The sequence below is a fragment of the Leucopleurus acutus genome (assembly GCF_964270905.1).
Source record: "Leucopleurus acutus genome assembly, chromosome: 4".
In the NCBI taxonomy this organism is placed as follows: domain Eukaryota; kingdom Metazoa; phylum Chordata; class Mammalia; order Artiodactyla; family Delphinidae; genus Leucopleurus; species Leucopleurus acutus.
The window spans coordinates 74,179,216-74,199,378 of NC_139146.1; the positions used below are offsets into that span (position 1 = coordinate 74,179,216).

General features: G+C 44.4%; 1 protein-coding gene across 4 annotated transcripts in view; it reads left to right on the forward strand.

Moving 5' to 3' along the window:
- The window catches only part of KIT (KIT proto-oncogene, receptor tyrosine kinase), a gene marked incomplete at both ends in the record, with an annotated part of 83,789 nt that overhangs the window by 22,141 nt on the left and 41,485 nt on the right, over nucleotides 1-20,163 (forward strand). For all 4 annotated transcript variants that reach the window (XM_082837718.1, XM_082837720.1, XM_082837719.1 and 1 more), the window contains 2 exons: nucleotides 14,945-15,214; nucleotides 18,887-19,168. In XM_082837718.1, the coding sequence (XP_082693844.1) occupies nucleotides 14,945-15,214; nucleotides 18,887-19,168 (552 nt within the window). The remainder of the gene's footprint in view (nucleotides 1-14,944; nucleotides 15,215-18,886; nucleotides 19,169-20,163) is intronic.

Below are 20,163 nucleotides of genomic sequence, written 5' to 3' on the forward strand. Positions count from 1 at the left end.
AAAATATGATATTTACATACAGTGGAATACTATTCCGCCTTAAAAAAGGAAATTCTGACCCATGCTAACAACACAGATGAACTTTGGGGACGTTAGGCTGAGTTTAATAAGCGAGACACAAAACGGTAAGTATTGTTTGGTCCCACTTACATGTGGTCCCTAGAGTGGTCAGATTATTGAGACAGAAAGTAGAATGGTGGTCACCAGGGGCTGAGGTGAGGAGGTGATGGTGGAATGGGGAGTTATTCTTGAATAGGTACAGAGTTTCACTTTGGGATGATGAAAAAGCTCTGGGGATGGATAATAGTGATGGTTGCACTACATTGTGAATGTATTTATTGCCACTCAAAATTTGTATAATTAAAAATGTTTAACATGATTTTATGTTATGTATATTTTACCACCAAAAAATGTTTTTTAAATGCCCCAGTTGGCATATATTTATGTTCGCGAGTGTAAAAATATTGACCAGACAATCTCTTGCTTATTGGTGTTACATTTGATGTCATTAGAATGAAATGCTATAGAATTAGAACCAGAGCTTGTGGGTGTCGCATATTTTTATTTCTTAAAGTTTTCATTTGCTGCTGACACAAACTCATTTCCCCTCCTGAGCCTGGGAATTGGCATGTTGAGGAATTGTCAATTTCTTGGTTGGAGGAAATGGCATAGTGATTACAGGCCCACACTCCGCCACACATGTCCAGGACAGCGCTAACATGAAGGCAGTTTACGCCTGACAGGTCCTTCTGCAGGTCCTTTCAAGGGTCTAGCTGTTGCCCTCTGTAGAGCGTGCAGCCAGGAGGTCTGCTTGGAGGTGAGACGCGCACGCGTCTGTTTTCCTTGGTACTTGGTAGGTCTGGGGTGAAGCTGGCCTTTGACTAGCGAGACCGACCGTCCACGCTCTTCTTGCCGTGTTCCTTTTCACTTGGCTGTTTATTGTTCTTCAAGTCAAGGAAGTTAATGTTGAAAGCAGTCAGGAGCTTCCCCACCCCAGCTTCACAGATGGTAAGGGTCTTGTTCTGTTGTTTATTGGATTTCAGTCCTTCTGCTTCTTATCTGCTGTTTATTTCATTAAGTGCTTTACAGAATTCAAAACGTGGAAACCTCCGTATTTACAACAGAAGCTGCACTGCTATCAGGAAAAACCCACTGGAAATTAGGACGTTCCTCTTTTCTGCTGCAGGGATGGATCCTCGTACCTTATGTTTGTCAAATCCAGACCTCATCTGACTCCCCAAAGACCCACTTCATAATGGCCATGCGTATCTTTGAGATCAAAAGGGGAAGTCCTGGGGCTTCCCTGGTGGCGCAGTGGTTGAGAGTCCGCCTGCCGATGCAGGGGACGCGGGTTCGTGCCCCGGTCCGGGAAGATCGCACATGCCGCGGAGCGGCTGGGCCCGTGAGCCATGGCCGCTGAGCCTGCGCGTCCGGAGCCTGTGCTCCGCGACGGGAGAGGCCACAACAGTGAGAGGCCTGCGTACCACAAAAAAAAAAGGGGACGTCCTGCTCCCTCAAACATCGGGTTGTATTTTTCTTAGGGTGACTGAGTAGGAAATATATTAAGTAGCCCTATGTAAGCCTTTGCTGCTGGGGATGTATGCATGTCTAGAAGAAGCTTTGCAATATCATAAGCTGAGAAGGATCCTCCTTTCGTTGTCGAACGGGTGATACATGCATCTCCACACTTACTGTTCACCATAAGATATAAGAGCCGGGAATCAAGTTCCATGTTTAGGCCCTTATTAAATTCTGTTCAAACAGTGGTTTAAAAACAAAGCAGGTGATTAGTTATATTATTTATATCATAAGAGAATCACTGCTATTCATTATTGCCATAAATAGTTGAGTACTTTTTCTGTCCAGCCAGTTTTGTTTTTTTTTTAAATAAAGGGTTTCTTTATTTTGACCCTATTATGGCCTAACTATTTGATTACAGATCCTAGAATCTTAGGGCTTTTGATGGCCTCTTTTTAGTTTTTCAGCAGAGGAAGCAGACGCCTCGAACCTAAGGGACTTGCCCCCAATTTAGAATCCAGAATTTCTCTATGTCCCCACCATTACATTTTTCCTTCACTAACTGCTTCAGAGCAAAAATACAGAGTTACACATTTTATGTAAAACGTACAAATATTAAATATCTTAGCAGACACCAAACAGTAATTTTGCTCGTGCCTCCGACCTGAGAAAAGCTTTGACAGATGTCAAGTACCTTTAGAAGGCATTTATTGGAAGCCTGAATCCTTGCTGCTGAGTCCTCTTAGTAAGTTTCCTCAGAAGAATGCAGAGCATCTAACATCTCCTTGATCTTGGGTGTGCTTTTCAAACAGCAAAAGCAGCCTGAGGGCAGCTTCTCTTGCCCCCAGATGGCATGCTTGTGAATGGAGAATTGATGGAAAAGAAGGAGTTGAGGGTTCAAGTACAAGAAGCTCCCAGTTGGGCATCGTTGAGGGATCTGCGTGGGGATGTGCTTTGATAGCAGAGAACGAGGCCTGCGTGATTGGCCCAGGGATCACAGTAACAGCCAGAAAAGCAGAAAATACACATGTTACAGGAAAGGTGTGATCAACACAGGTGATTTATTAGTGCTGGGTTTGTCCATGTGGTTAAGGCAGAAAATAGAGGAGCTGACTCGGCCCCCAGGAGGAAACCGCTCTCAGGAGCAGAGGCCGGAAGGGCCCAAACCACAGGTGAACCCACCCCAGCTGAAAGCCTGCAGAAAGGTGAGCCAGTGTGGGGTGGGAGTTGGGGTGATGTGGCCCAACCCTGCCTCTCCAGAGAAGGGCACCCCTGTTTGCACTGGGGCATCCCTTTCTAGCACCAGGGAGCCTGGTGAATCACACTTGCTCGGACGTCCATGAGAATGTGGGACCCACATGTGGTAGCCCGGCTCCTTTGTGCCACAGATGTTTTTCTGAAAAGAGCGTGTTCAAAGAAAGAGGGGCGGGCTTCCCTGGTGGCGCAGTGGTTGAGAGTCCGCCTGCCGATGCAGGGGACACGGGTTCGTGCCCCGGTCCGGGAAGATCCCACATGCCGTGGAGCGGCTGGGCCCGTGAGCCATGGCCGCTGAGAGCCTATGCTCCGCAACGGGAGAGGCCACAGCAGTGAGAGGCCCACGTACCGCAAAAAAAAAAAAAAAAAGAAAGAGGGGCTTAAAAATAGTGTTTTTACCCCGCCTCAGTCACCCCATGGCCACATTCATCAGCCCTTGAGGTCAGGCAGTAGCCGCCTAGGCCTCTCCAGCCAGTCTGTGTCGTGGTCTTCTCTGCTAGTCAGTCCTCTGTGTCCCTAAATCCCATTCCTTCCTTCCTTCCTTTGCTGTTCTCCCGGGCTGCCTGCCCCCTTGGATACTCATCCCCACCCAGCTTTTCATGCGAGACCTCTGGCAGCTTGCATGTCTTCCATTTCCCCATCAGCCATTGCCTTCCTGCTCACTGACTTAAGGAGTCCTCCTTCCTCCTCCTCCCTCCCTTCCTCCCTCTCCTCTCCTTGACGTGCAGTCAAGGCTCCTCTTCTCCCACACCCCAGGCCTGCAGTACTGTCAGATTCTGGCAGGATTGGGTTCTGGTGTGCAGCCAGGGTTGCAAATGAGTGATATAACTTCCATGACTCTTCATCCCTCCTTCCTACTGCCAGTGACCAATCCTTTGTGCTGAAGACTTTAGGGCTGGTTCTCTGTACATTTCTGTTCCCCCGCCTGCTGCCATGTCCTCCAAGATTCTAGCATCCTTCTAGAAGTCCCTCCTCACCCTCTAGCCTGGAATTTCCTGGTTCTCTCTTACCAGTCGAGTCATCACCATCTCTACCCTACTGTAGCCGCCTTGGGCCTTGTCATTTCCCTCTCGACCCCTCTGTTCTTTGCACTCTCCACTCCCTCCCTGGATGATTTTATGGGCACCCCGGGATACCACCCCCTGTGTGCTGGTGAATGTGTCTGTGGCCCTGACCTCCCCTGCTGCGCCCGCACCCATCAATTTGCAGAACCTCCCAGCTGCCACCTGCTGATCCAGATGCGTCTAAATCAGTTTTTTCCCCCTCCAGTCTGTGGGCACCCCATCTTCTCATAGGTGTAAGCCAAAAACAGGGGTGTCTTCTTTCCTTCCTCTTGCTTCGTTACTGCCTAGATCCGCCCATGCCGAGGCCCCGTACTCACCCAGTAAACACCCACCTCTCCTGTCCGTCCCATACCTCTGGCTTACGTTCTCATCAGCTCCTGTCTGGACCTAGTCTCCTAGCTGTCCGTGTCTCTAGTCCTGTTCTGTCAGTACTATCCTTCACTGCTCCCAGAGGGGTCCCCCCAAGACACACACCAATAGCTCCCCATCTGGGCAGGCTCACCTCCTTACCATGACAAAGACCCTATGGGTCTCTGGCCTCACACCTTGATGCCGCAGGGATTTTGAGTGACACCTGACTTCTAAGCATGCGTCTTGCTAGTTCTGTGACATTGGCTCCTGTGGTTCCCCCACTCGATAGACCATCTGCGCTTGCAGTCTGGCCAGGTCGCACACATTTTTTAATCTGAGCTCTAGGAATCCTTTCTGACCCCTCTTTTTTTTTAAATTTATTTATTTTTGGCTGCATTGGGTCTTCGTTGCTGCACATAGGCTTTCTCTAATTGAGGTGAGCGGGGACTACTCTTTGTTGCGGTGCGCGGGCTGCTCATTGCGGTGGTTTCTCTTGTTGCAGCACGGGCTCTAGGCACGTGGGCTTCAGTAGTTGTGGCACAAGGGCTAAGTAGTTGTGGCTCGTGGGCTCTAGAGCGCAAGCTCAGTACTTCTGGCGCACGGGCTTAGTTGCTCCGTGGCATGTGGGATCTTCTCGGATCAGGGCTCCAACCCATGTCCCCTGCATTGGCGGGGGGATTCTTAACCACTGCACCACCAGGGAAGTTCCTTGACCCCTCTTCTTGCCCACACGCTTCGTTGCCCTTTTTTTGTTTGTTTGTTTGTTTCTTTCTTTCTTTGTGGTACGCGGGCCTCTCACCACTGTGGCCTCTCCCGTTGCGGAGCACAGGCTCCGGATGCGCAGGCTCAGCGGCCATGGCTCACGGGCCCAGCCGCTCCGCGGCACGTGGGATCTTCTCAGACCGGGGCACGAACCTGCGTCCCCTGCGTCAGCAGGCGGACTCTCAACCACTGCGCCACCAGGGAAGCCCCCCGTTGCCCTTTATGTCTGCACTTGCTTCATTGTATGGTCACTGTGTGTGTGAGTTCAGCTTCCCCACTGGGCTGTCATGCCCTGCTCTGTATTCCTGGTCCTCCCAGGACCCAGGCCCCACCCAGGCCAAACGGTAGGAGCTCAATTACCATTGCATCCATGAAGAAACGTTTCTGAAGTGCTGGCTTTGTTACTGAGCCCTCTCTCTTTGCCACTAATGACTAATGCTCCAGTTTTTCTTTCTCTGTCCTTCGGTTCCCTTCTGTCAATTAGTTCATAATCTTTACACCAACATTGAAATATGCTCAAGGAGCGGCTTTTTTAAAAAAAGACTGTGCTGCGGGATGTCTTTGTTATTGATATTTTGTGATTTTAAACTGACTTTCAAATGGCTGATCATTTTATAATGGTCTATTGCCATTGCTTGAAACCCTAAGCTGTCTCGAATATGGAAACAGATTTTGTATAATCACTAAATATCCTGGACCTAATGTAGTACCAAGGCCTGGCATGCAGAGAGAAATTTTATTTTTAAAAGATAAATACAAATTTGTATTGTACCAAGGAATTGGTTTTTTCAGGCCCCGAACTTAGGGGTATTACAGTGAGAGACTTAAAGGATGGTGAGGAGACTGTGTCAATTACCTACTGTTTATCTCATGTCTAAACCTGAGTAGATTTTAGCTGTGAGTTCTTCTCAGTTGAGTACTTTAAATCTCTATGTTATAAGATTAAAGATATATCTGAACTTTTCTGTTACCCAGAAAATCCTTTGGACAGTGTTCAATTGTGAATTGGAATTCAAGTGATCCATTTAGGACTGTTCTCAAACTTGTCCGTGGAGGTGCATTTAAAGGTTGGAGATGGTCGGGATTTGGGTGGTGTGTTTGTGAGTATGAAGTCGTGAAGCAGTTCAATTTCTTTGAAAGCTCATGTTTTCCCCCTGAAAAAAATGTGTTTGATTTTTTTCTTTCTATTTTATGCTACATATTATAATATAAAAGGATGTTTACTGTTATTTGTCACTGAGTGAAATTGACCTTCAAGAAGACTGTTAGTGGGCTTCCCTGGTGGCGCAGTGGTTGAGAGTCCGCCTGCCGATGCAGAAGACACAGGTTCGTGCCCCGGTCCGGGAAGATCCCACATGCCGCGGAGCGGCTGGGCCTGTGAGCCATGGCCGCTGAGCCTGCGCGTCCGGAGCCTGGGCTCCACAACGGGAGAGGCCACAACAGTGAGAGGCCCGCGTACCGCAAAAAAAAAAAAAAGAAGACTGTTAGCAAACACCCTAGATGAGGAAAGCACTGCTCTGTAAGATGATGTCTCAGATTATCTTCTTAAATCCTGCACCTCTGCACTTCCTATATGTAGTCATTCCTTCGCTGTGCACTTAGTGAGCACGTGCTGTATTCCTGATGCCCTCTGAGGCTTTGAGGCTAGTGATGGCTACAGACCTTGCTTTGGATTCTGAGAGCTCACAGTTTGGGGGGTTGGGGTGGGTGGGATGGGGTCCTCATAGGATGAGCTTTTCCTCGAATACACATACAAACACGGGCACATGCAAACACACAGACAAAGACTTCCTGGCTCAGCTCCCATGGCCCCTCCCCCTGGAGCTTTTCATGGTCCTTTTGGGCAGAATGATAGCTGCTTCCTTTGAGTCTTGGGACCTGTTTGTGACCTCTCAGTATTTTTGTTTCGTTTGTATTAGATTCGTCTCCTACACAAGGCTGAGTTCCCCATCAGCATCTCGTTCACTACCATGGTAATAATTATGCAATAGATGCACGTTGACATGAAAGATTTCTTAATGGTTCTGGGGGCGTGGCCTCACCACAGTGGAATGGGGGCCATGCTGGATCCTCCATGGCGTGGCCTCCTCCAATTTGCGTGGGGATCCAGAGTGGATTCACACTCTCCCTGTCCCTGGGCAAGAGCATTTTTAAGGACTTGTGTGGTTTTCACTGAGCTCATACCTCCCACCCCAGCTTTATTCTATTTCCAGTATCATCTACTTGTTTTTAAAGCCCCATGGGTGTTGTGGGCAATTACTACGATCCTTCCATCTTGATTTTTATCCTGTTTATTCCTATGGGAATATAAAAGTGTGTCAGAAACAGTAGGATATACAAAATCATTAGCCCTTTTATTATGAACTGTGGTTGAACAGTATGTGAACCAGAGAGGAGCTGAACTACAATGGAGCTTTGAGCTTTGCCTTATTCACAGCTCTACTTCCCCAAAACTAGAATAGGCCTGTCTATGTGGAGTTTCTTCCCTGCCATTATTTTGCCTGGCTCCTTACATTTGTGTCCAAAGAGGAGAAGGTTTTGAAATGACTTCCTTACTTTTAACCCCAAGCTATAAATTCAGTCTTTGCAGCTTTAGACATTTGTGAAGGGTATAAAGACCTTAGGAGGAGAGTTGAGACTCCAGAATGATTAACAGTTGACATGGTCCAACCACTACTGAAGGTGATTGGGGAGCACCCTGTGCTCAAGCCAGTCGCCCCGACTTACACAGGTCATTAAGAAGCTTGTACTGTAGCAGCCCACTCTGGACTCGAGTCTTTTAAGCCACAGATCACAAAAAATACAGGTCTACCTTGAATGGTTTATTTCACTTAAGAAAAGAAAGATCATGGCTTTGTTCTTTTTGGTGGGGAAACAGAACTTTTTCTTTGAGTTTTGGTTGACTTTGAGTTTGGGTTGACTGATGGGAGTTCTCAGGCGGTCTGAGCTGCTGTCTTCCCCGTACACCACACCCACAATATAAGGCCTGCAGTTTCTAATTTCAGTTTCTTTAAACGTAGTGCCTGTGAGAGAGTCAGAATGCAGAATCCACCCCCCCACCCCCACCCCCGGTGTTTGTGAAGTGGAGACCCTCCCCCAATCTTCTCATGTTTCACCCAAGTTTAACTTGAAGTACCTGTAGGGTTTTTTCAGTTGAGTGTTGCTTAGTTATCAGAGAATCAACAGCCTTCCCCAAACACACACACACATACACACACACTCACACACACTCATTTCATCGATTTTCATAACATGTACTTATATATAATATAAAATCAAGTCCAACTTCCATAAACAGGTTTGAAAATAAAACCAAAGGACTCAGATGGTGTGAGGAGAAAAGCAAAGATGTACAGGAGAAGAACTCTAGTAGCCCTGAGCGTTCAAGTCTCTTGGGCAGCAGTCAGTGTGGTTTAAAATTTCTAGCTTATTCAGCCCAGAGCACTGAAAGAGGCTTCTGCTGTGAATGGCTACTCTGTATAAGGTAGTAGAGAACTGGGAAGAAAGAGGGCTGGTGTTCAAGCCCTCCAACACAGCTGTGTGGAACAAATAAAAATAATAACAGTGATTAATTTTTTAACGCTGTGATTTAAGATAAACTTGGGGGGCCCACAGAGGCTACTACTAGAGGTCAGAGTGGTCAGATAAGAGAGCCCAGGTAGCTGAGAAAATTTGAGGCTTCCCCCGGGCCTTGAAGAATTACTGATTTTTAAAAAACTTTAGTTTTTAAAAGAATTGTGGTAAAACATACATAATATAAAGCGTACCACTTAAAAGGGTCTAATTCAGTGCCGTTAAAGTACATTCACAACCATCACCATATCCATTTCCAGGACTTTTTTTTTTTTAATCATCCCAAACAGAAACCCATTAAACAATAACCCTCCGTTCCTCCCTAGCCCTTGGTAGCCTCTATCCTACTTTCTGTCTCTATGAATTTGCCTATTCTTGATACCTCATATAAGTGGAATCATACAATATTTATCCTTTTGTGCCTGGCTTATTTCGCTTAGCATACTGTTTTCAAAGTTCATCCATGTTGTAGCAAATGTCAGAATTTCATTCCTTTTTATGGCTGAATAATGTTTTATGTATATACCACATTTTGTTTACCCACTCATCTGTTGATGGACAACTGGGTTTTTCCACCTTCTGGTTATTGTGAATAATGCAGCTATGAACGTTGGTGTGCAAGTATCTGTTTGCATCCTGATTTCAATTCTTTGGGGTATGGTTGAATTTTATACTAGAAGGAGGTCACAGAGGGTATGTTGGTATTTATCTTGAACTATTGTTAAAATCTTGCATTGTTGACTGTTCCTAAATGCCCTTTTCCTCCCTCATTTGTGCTTCTTGAGAACAAGGACTGTTTCCTAGGTCCAGCACTTAGCAAGGTACCTGGGATAAGTATTTGCTGAATAGGTCCTGGAGTTCCTAGCCCAGAGCCATCATTCATTATAGTACTTGGTCCCCAGAATGGTGGGTTTTGCCATCTATCATTTTTGGGGGGCTCGTTAATTAACATGTGTTCAGGAAACAGAAAGCAACTCTTGATATTTTTATTAGCCAAACATAATTAGGGAAGTATATGTTCAAATGCAAAGGGTCCTGATACAGATAAAACCCAATTCAACAAACGTTTGTTGAGAACTTGCTATGTACCAGATATATTTCAAAATGTGTGATTCCAGAGCAATTTCAGAGGCCAGTTGGAATAAATTATTGGTATTGATTTTTTTTTTTTTTTTTCCTGTGGTACGCGGGCCTCTCACTACTGTGGCCTCTCCCGTCGCGGGGCACAGGCTCCGGACGCGCAGGCTCAGCGGCCGTGGCTCAACGGGCCCAGCCGCTCTGCGGCATGTGGGATCCTTCCGGACTGGGGCACGAACCCGTGTCCCCTGCATCGGCAGGCGGACTCTCAACCACTGCGCCACCAGGGAAGCCCTGATTTTTAAATATAATAAAAGTATGTGTGTATATATGTCTGTGTGTTTGTTTATATACATATACACACATATGTATCTTTTAACAGGAATCTCTAGGTTTCTTTTTTCTTGTGAGAGCATTATTTGGAGACAAGAGAATGATATCCACAGTCCCATTCTGATATAAGCTCTATTTTCATTTTATAGTATGAGTTTGAGGGTTGAACTTATCATTTATTTTGAAAATAAAACCCTGAATGTTTCTGGTGGGGATTATTTAAAAAATTTATTTTTTAAAACTATAGAAGTAAAGTGCAAACTAATGATATCAAATTTGGAGGTATCCATAGTAGTTTTTTTTGTTGTTGTTGTTGTTGTTTTGTTTTCTTGCGGTACGTGGGCCTCTCACTGCCGTGGCCTCTCCCGTTGCGGAGCACAGACTCCGGACGCGCAGGTTCAGTGGCCATGGCTCACGGGCCCAGCTGCTCCGCGACACGTGGGATCCTCCCGGACCGGGGCACGAACCTGCGTCCCCTGCATCGGCAGGTGGACTCTCGACCACTGCGCCACCAGGGAAGTCCCTCCATAGTAGTTTTAATGGATGAATTAAGCCACTCCCTTTTCTTAGTGGAGCAGCAGAATAGACAGTTGTGCTCTTTTGGGGATAGGTCGGAAGACTGTTAACATCTGTTACAGGAGCTGGGTGTTTTGGAACCTGTCCTTCCTCCAATCTTTTATATGTTCAGGGATTGAAGGGAATCTTTTTTATGACTATGCTAGGGAAAAAAGTACAATTTCGGATCCTTATCCTGAGGGCCCTAAGACCTTGCAGTAGGTAGAGAAGGTAAGATATAGATGTAGACCACTGTGGTACAGCAGTAGAAGCCAAATGGGGGATGGGGCTGAACATGTTAGAGGGATTTAGTGGGGACAGGTGATCACGACCTGGAGTGGTTAGGGAACAACAGCCATGAAGACTGGGCTTTCCATATGACAAAGAGGTGAATTGGTGGCGTAGCTGTGTCCTGGGGACGTGGGCAGAGAGATGGGCATAGCAAGGACTGAAGAGTGTTTGCAGCATCCGTAGCCTAAGGGTCTGTCTGACTGGAGAGGCAGGTTGGGTCCAGAGGAAACAGCTAGAAATTAATCCCGTGAAAATGCTTTGTAAACTGCACATGATGTCAGTGTTAGCTGCTGCTGCCTCTGTTAGGGGTTTTGAGGCTGGGAGTGGGGTTGTTGAAAAAGTGGTGTTTTAGGCTGATGGGTCTCAGGGTTATGAGGTTGGATGATTTGGGGGTGGGGTGAGTGGAGGCTGGAGGCATGGAGATCTTTCAGGAGAGGGTGTTCTCTCCATGACATTGTAAGTGGCTAGTCTGGGGTGGGACAGCAGGAGTGGAAAGGCATACAAGGATGTGTGGCAGAGGCTCTGGGGAAAGATTGCTATGATTTTACTGCCAAGGAGGGCGAAGTAGGCAGAAATCTGTTTGGGAAATGATGGACCCATTCACATCCATAGGAAGTAAGTCAGGACTGATTGGAGGGAAGATAAGAGATTCTGTTTTTAGAATAATTGTCTCGTATTTATTATGTGTTTTCTATGTGCCTGAGCACAATTCTGAGTGCTTTACATAACAGTTTTATGAACAGGTGCTGTTACTATCCCTACTTTCAAGATGAGGAAACCGAGGCAGAGATGATTGGTAACTTGCCTAAGGATCACACACTTAGTAAGTGGCAGAGAGAGCCAGGATGCAAATCTGTACAGTCTTATCTCTAGAGATTATCATACTAACTGATGTAAGTCAGAACGAGAAAGATAAATACCATATGATATCACTTATATGTGGAATCTAAAGAATGACACAAATGAACTCATCTACGAAACAGAAACAGACTCACAGACATAGAGAACAGACTTGTGATTGCCAAGGGGAAGGGATGGAGTGGGAGTTTGGGATTAGCAGATGCAACCTATTATATATAGGATGGATAAACAACAAGGTCTTACCATATAGCACAGGAAACTATAATTTCAACACCCTGTGATAAACCATAATGGAAAAGGATATGAGAAAGAATATATATGTGGATACCTGAATCACTTTGCTTATAGCAGAAATTAACACAACATTGTAAATCAACTATACTTCAATAAAATAAATTCAAAAACAATTTAGAAACCTCAAAAATTGAGTCAAGCTCTTACCTAGGATGCTTGATTGCTTCACTGTAATAACTAGCATTTATTACAAACCGCAGTGCTGTGTTAAGCTCCTTGCGTGTATTTATCGCATTTGATTTGCATTAGGACTCTGTGAAATTAGGGTATTTCTATCATCATTTTCCAGATGTGGAAACTTGGGCACAGAAAGCTCTAGTGGCCTGCCTTAGGTCACACAGCTAAGCCTTGCCTACATTGGGGTGGCAGGTCTCCAGAAGTCAACAGTATTTATTCAACCAGGTTGTAGTATCTGCATATGCCCTTAAGACCCACTCATGAGAAGATTGAATTGATTGAAATATATTGCAATATAAATTCTTGAGAATTTTTCGATTCAGTTTACTGTCAGCGTCGCTCATATGGACTAGGAAGTACTCCTTTTTTTTTTTGTCCGTGCCACGTGGCTTGTGGGATCTTAGTCCCCCGACCAGCGATTGAACCCAGGCCCACAGCAGGGAAAGCACCAAGTCTTAACCACTGGACTGCCAGGGAATTCCCGGAAGTATTCCTTTTTTAAAGGGGATAAATAATTGAAATAATAGCATCTCTATTTACCGCTGTGCCCATTTTCATTATTTAATGCACTGTATGACTTTAAAAATAATCCTAACCACTTCATTCCCACATTCTGGCTCCTCCATTTAGATGCTCAGTCTAGAGGGCACAGAGTCTCGTCCATAGCACTTCTCATACTGTTGGTGCTCAGTAACATTTTTTTTTTTTAACATCTTCATTGGAGTATAATTGCTTTAGAACGTTGTGTTGGTTTCTGCTGTATAACAAAGTGAATCAGCTAAACGTGTACATATATCCCCATATCTCCTCCCTCTTGTGTCTCCCTCCCACCCTCCCAGTCCCACCCCTGTAGGTGGTCACAGAGCACCGAGCTGATCTCCCTGTGCTATGTGGCTGCTTCCCACTAGCTATCTGTTTTACATTGGGTAGTATATATAAGTCCATGCCACTCTCTCACTTCATCCCAGCTTACCCTTCCCCCTCCCCGTGTCCTCAAGTCCATTCTCTACGTCTGCGTCTTTATTCCTGTCCTTGCCCCTAGGTTCTTCAGAACCTTTTTTTTTTTTTTAGAGTCCTTATATATGCATTAGCATACAGTATTTGTTTTTCTCTTTCTGACTTAACTTCACTCTGTATGACAGACTCTAGGTCCGTCCACCTCACTACAAATAACTCAATTTCGTTTCTTTTCATGGCTGAGTAATATTCCATTGTATATATGCGCCACATCTTCTTTATCCATTCATCTGATGATGAACACTTAGGTTGCTTCCGTGCCCTGGCTATTGTAAATAGAGCTGCAATGAACCTTGTGGTACATGACTCTTTTTGAATTATGGTTTTCTCAGTGTATATTCCTAATAGTGGGATTGCTGGGTCGTATGATAGTTCTATTTGTAGTTTTTTAAGGAACGTCCACACTGTTCTCCATAGTGGCTGTATCCATTTACATTCCCACCAACAGTGCAAGAGGGTTCCTTTTTCTCCACACCCTCTCCAGCTGACCTTGTATGTGTGCGGGGGGCACGAATCCCAGGCACATGAACCGTTACCCCCATGATCCTGCAGAAGTAGCTGAAGGCCCCCCAGGGGGCTCTGGTATCCTGGTGCCCCAGCCCATCTCACGCAGGTCATATGTGAGTCAACCTTTTGTATTTTTCGTGGCACTCTAGCCACTAATGTGCTCTTCCTCTGGCAGTCTCAGATCTTCCTCTTTTCATCTCAAATCCTTGCTGTTGGGTTCTGTGGCTCCTGCCTACCTGAGGACCAGAGCTTTTCACTGGTTTCCGTGAATCTAGTTGACCTCTGGTATCTCACTGTGCATGAGTGTCTCCGTGGTATATATCTCTGGTACCTGTCTGTCTTTTCTTTCTCCTCTTCTGATATTGTGAAAATCCAGCCCACTTCTTTTTCTTTAGCCTAAAGCTAAACCTTGTATCTTTGTTTCATTATTCTGACATTGAACACTGTGTACTTTAAGCTCTGGAGTGTAAGGACTGTGTGTCCGTTTATGGGGATTTTCTCCCAGCACCTAACAATGCTTTTGTAGATCACAAGTAATGAACAGATACTTGCCTTCATGCTACAGATGCAGGCGTGCACAAATGAATGAATGAATTGGCTGCTGTGAATTTTCTAAGGTTCAAGTTTCATATTCAGAGTCTATAGTTTATATCTTTAAACTAGTTTCCTGTGTAGGAAACCTCTCTAGGCATTAGGTAGGTAGATCAGGCTGCAAACCAACATAGGCCAGGAAATCTCACGATCTGATCATTAAAATAAGATTTTCATTTTATGACTTATTATTTGAAACTTCGAGATAGTCCTTTTTTGATGACCATCACCGTATAAGGAGAATTGTGTAGAAATAACTGAATTCACAAAGTTTTAAGAAAAAGCCAAGTTAATCATGATCATGTACATTTTGCTTAAAGAGTGACAGCCCAGTAGTTTCTTTTTTAATAGTGTAAGATTTTGTTTTTGTTGTTTCTGGACTGGGTGTCAGCATGTCAGTATCATTGCAATGGCCCATGTTCAGAGTGGAAACTTGACCCCGCTGTGTGTTTAACCCAGCGAAGGCCATGGCATCCAGCAAGTCTTGGCTTGCATACCAAGGGTGACCCTCAGGATTAATTGAGGGTTGCAGAAAATAACTTAATTTTCTAGATGAACTTGAGAAACTTTAAAAAGAACTCTCTGCCCATAAATAGCTGGGCAGCTTTGTCCTATTTTTATTGTCGAGTACACAGAAGATGGAAATCAATATTGGAAGAAATCCTTATTTCGCCTAAGAAAAAGATCACATTCAACACGATTTTCATTTTTCTTGGCAGGCTCTTCTCAACCATCTGTGAGTCCAGGGGAACCGTCTCCACCATCCATCCATCCGGCAAAATCAGAGTTAATTGTCAGTGTCGGCGATGAGATTAGGCTGTTATGCACCGACCCAGGATTTGTCAAGTGGACTTTTGAGACTCTGGGTCAATTGAGAGAGAAAACATACCCAGAATGGATCACCAAGAAAGCAGAGGCCACAAATACAGGCAATTACACGTGCACCAATGAAGGCGGCTTGAGCAGTTCCATTTATGTGTTTGTTAGAGGTAAATGCTCAGCTTTCTTTGATGCTATACTTAGAAAACTTTATATCCTGTCCTTAATTAGGGATGACATACAGATGGCTGAGTCATGGATAAAATATTACTGGCTGGGTCTAGGAAGCATAAGACAAAAATTTTTATTGTTAGTTTCCCCCATCTTTTGATACATAGTGGCTTTGGGTATAACTCCAGCTGGAGGTCTGCAAGGCTGTGTAACTCTTCCTAATGAGATTACAATGTGGTTTAGCCCATTTGTCCTGGTGATGTGAGTAAACCCTGAGAATAAATTAGGCCCTTTGGGAAGGCGGCATTTTAATGCCTTGAGATTCCAGATACTCCCACTTAGTAAAAACATTTCAGGGAACTAAAGGCCTCTAAAGGCCTAAACAGACCAAAGCTTCAAATGAATTGACCCACTTTTAGGGAGTAAATTCCAGAAAAATAACTCAGTTGGCTAAGCACCTCCTGTCCTTCCTAGGTTCTTAATAGAAGTCAGTTCATTCATTTAAAAAATTGTGACCTCTTGGAAACAAAAGGAAAATGTGACGGTTGGATTTCTGAACCTCATCTCGTGTGATGAATGCAGTGATTCATCTGTGTTTGTGCTTTTAATATCCTTGTCCGGAGGAAATTTCCTAGGGGGCTAGGGGCAGGGATAAGGGAGGAGTCTCTTTTTGCTGATGTAAAAACTGAAGCGCTTAAAGCTTAAGAGACATACCCACATTACAGGAGGATAAATAGTTTCCGTTCTAGTCCTGGGTTTGTACCTGGCCTGGGGTTGTCCTTGCAACCTCATGCATGGTATTGTGGAAGAGGACCGAATAAACTTATCCTAGATTGTGGATCTGAGCCACCCCTAGAGTCACAGTTCCTCATGGCCATGCTTGGATAAGATGGCCTGCGCTGTCTTTCGGATGTAATTGTTATCAGGGAGACAAAATTGTGCAAATTCTAGTTCTGTCAAGGGTTAGTAAAATTGACTCTCATGTTCTCTGTACAGAAGGTTGCCGTGAAACTGACGCTGCCTCTCCTTAGTTTATCTTTTACTCTTTCCTGGGTGGGTCGCTGCAGCGGCGCATTGAAAAGCCACAGCTAGCCTCCGGGTATGGTTCCGTAATTGTGGAGCCAACCGTGTTCTGTTCTTTGACATTCAGGAAGGTACTCTGTAATTTCCAGGTGGTAATGAAGTATCATTCTGCTTATTAATAGGTTGGGTAGACAGCTGAATAAATAGGGAAACTGCTGCATTAGCCAAATCAGTCTCACAGGGCTCACAGATTTTCTTGATGGGGGAAGTCATCCCCAATAACTTAGGACTATACTTAATTATTACCAATTTAAGATGTTTGGATGCTTAAGTAATTTGGCTTAGACAGCAGTGAAGGAAATTGGGGCATTGCTGTAGGAACTATGACTCAAGTGACTGAGAAAGAATAGATGGAAAATTAACCAGCTATATAACCTCGAACCATATTTCAGCCATTATGAGATAATTTGTTTGCAGAATAACTTAGTAAGGCTGGGAGGTGCATAATTTGTTTTGGAAAACTCTTTGAAAATTGGTCAAAATTCTATGATAAGTATATTTCAATTATGTCATTGATTTTTGTGGAACACCCGGTTTACAGATGGAAAGGACAATTAAAAAATATTTTAAGTGTAATCTGTGGGCCCAACCCTGTATCTGTATTATGTTTACACAGTAGAGGCGGCAGCATATTGCGTATACAGAATGAGGTTTGTATTTGCTTATATGAGATCCCAGTCGACCGGAGGCTTTCCCAGTCCATGCCTGGTGTCCTGGCATAATTATTAAGAGTACCCCTTTCAGTCACAAGTACCCTGGTTTGGACGATCAAGTATTTGCCGTAGCATTTCTGAAACTCATAAGCTCCCCGTTTGCATATCGATTTATTTGATTTCTAGAAGTTCTATTTATACATACCTTTCAAGGAATATGAATAGAGTGGGGCCCACGTGTTATTTATACTGTGTGGCCTCCTGATGGTTTTCTAGATTCTATTCAGAAGCTGGAGGATCCTGGAGACTGGGAACTCTGGAAAGAGGCCCACGCAGAGGGGTTAGGGTTTTGTAGGAATGAAAACACTGAACGACAATTTTATGATGATTCAGTTTTGTTCATTTTCAGTCTTAATTGTACTCTATTGTTACTTATAAGCTGATTGAAATTTATCTTAATGAAGAAAGAATTGTGTGGAAAGTCCCTGTGCTCAGGGTGTTCACCGGGTGGTTCTTAAGAACTTTCTGAAACCCGTGTTGTTACAAACAATGGAGATGCTGGTAATTCTCTCACTATATAAGGAAAAACATCTGGACCCCTCCAGCTCATTCTCCACATTGAGGTACTCTGCACTGTTACTACTGATTATCATCCAGGCTTCAGGCTGACCCATGGGGTTCCCATATTCCTTTCTTCTTAGCACATCTTGAGTACTGATAACATGAGTTAGTCCCCTTTTTAAACATTTCTTATTTTTTTCCCTTTCGTCTCATTGAATACCCTCACATGACTCCTAGATCGTGGTCATTTTGCCTCCCTCTAAACCTCTATGTTCTTCTTTTTTTTTTCTTTTTTTTTTTTTTTTTGCGGTACGCGGGCCTCTCACTGCTGCCGCCTCTCCCGCTGCGGAGCACAGGCTCCGGACGCGCAGGCTCAGCGGCCATGGCTCACGGACCCAGCCGCTCCACGGCACGTGGGATCCTCCCGGACCGGGGCACGAACCCGCGTCCCCTGCATCGGCAGGCGGACCCTCAACCACTGTGCCACCAGGGAAGCCCTGTATTCTTCTTGGAATTCATAGACCCTTTCCCATGCTTCTCCCTTAGTCTTGGAGGCGTTAGAGTACGTATTTTGACTTTGAAGTCAAGCACACTTGGGGACAAATGAGGCAAGTTATTGTATCACCAGAGGGAAATTATTTCACCTTTCTGAACTAAATAGGTCTTCTTGCTTGTTAAATAGATTAAAAAAAAAAAACCAAAAACATATGATTAATTCGGAAACTGGTACAACATGGAAGTATATTTGGACACTTTTCAAAAAAGTGATAAAGGCTCACACAAAAGTAGAAGTTGTGTCAATTAGATAAGATCAAAACAAATTACAGGTTGGACAGTGGGTGGGAAAGTCCTGAACAAGGTATAATTCCACTTTTTCCCACCCTATTAGATACCATCAGGCTGGCTTATTCTTGGCCCAGTTTCTTTGGAGTGTTACCTGCTGTAGAAAAAAAGTAACTATTACAATAAAATATTCCCAGAGCTTTAAGAGTTCAAATTGTGGTATCAGTCAGACCTGGCTTTGAGTTCTGTCTTGCCATTTCTGGGCTGTGTCACTTAAGGAGAGTTACTGTTTTTGAGACTTCAGTTTATCGATAAAATGGTGATAATGATAGCGCCTGTCGTATAGGGGTGTATTGAGGATTAAATGAGAGTGAGAAGTGTGTAATGGTCCAGGCTTAGTGCCTGACACATGGAAAGTGTTTACTAAGTGTTAACTCTTCCTTATTAGTATGACTCGGATAAATTCTACTCTTGTTTGCAAAGAATAAAGTCAGCAGCCATTTGGGCCACTAGGGATTGTTGTTATGAGCGGCAATATTTTAGATTTTTATAAAATGTTCATTCAAACTACTGATTGTTGATATGCTGTAGATCCTGAGAAGCTTTTCCTGGTTGAGCTTCCCTTGTACGGGAAGGAAGGCAACGACACGCTGGTCCGCTGTCCTCTGACAGACCCAGAGGTGACCAATTACTCCCTCACGGGGTGTGAGGGGAAACCTCTTCCCAAGGACTTGACGTTTGTCGCTGACCCCAAGGCCGGCATCACGATCAGAAACGTGAAGCGCGAGTATCATCGGCTCTGTCTACACTGCTCGGCGAACCAGAAGGGCAAGTCCGTGCTGTCGAAGAAATTCACCCTGAAAGTGAGGGCAGGTACGGGCCCTTGTTTGCTTTCTTCTGGGAGTCGGAGCATCCTTTGATCTAAAAGAAGACTTCTCTCTTCTCACTGGTCCAACTCAGTATGTCACTCAGGTAGCTTCTTGGATCGTTTCGCCCAGCCTCAAAATAATGCTGGCTGCTTGTGAATACTTTATTTCACAGCCTCCATCCCATGTGTTGGGTCCATGACCACCTCCAGCTGGGTGTGTCTACCAGGGATGGGCATTCAGATGGTCTTGGGGACGGTCTTTAAACCTACTGACATCAGGGCATCCCAAGGTTTCATAATTGCACAAACTGTTCCTTCCAAGAGAAACTCATTGGGAAGCCTTAGTTACACTGAAAAGATTAGCATACAGATGATTCACTCCTTGATTTACTATTGATCTATGAATTGATTCCTCCTCAGCTATTTAATTTTAATACCTTCTCAAACTATTCACAATCTGAGGAGGAAAGTACCAGCTGACTTTGGACCTTGTTCTTAATGTGGCATTACGTAGAATATTTTGATAGCTGGAAGATACCCAGATTTTTGTATTTCAGAGATCATCTAACTCAACACCAGTTGGCATTTAGCTATTGAGTAGTTTTTATTAAGGCTTTTGAAAAAGGATGCTCTTTGGAATTAAGGCAAGTTTGATTATTTAAAACCTGTGATTTTAAGAAATAAGACATTATTTTTATAGCGCGTGGGAAAGATGCCTGTTTGGTTAAAAGAATATAATTAGTTGTTGGTCACATTCTCATGAAACCAGCAAGTCAAATAAAGATGAATGCAGCTTCACTATGCCACCTATTTCAAAATAGCATCGCTCAGGATTATTATAATCTCAAAGTAGACAGTCTATCTTTTTCACTCGGTGTTAATGAAGTTACTTGAGGGATGTACAATTTAATTGCTGATGTCTTCAAATATACAAGTAATACAGATCGGTTAGTACCATACTTTATATCTTACTTAAAAGACCACAAAGTGAGCTGAGGAA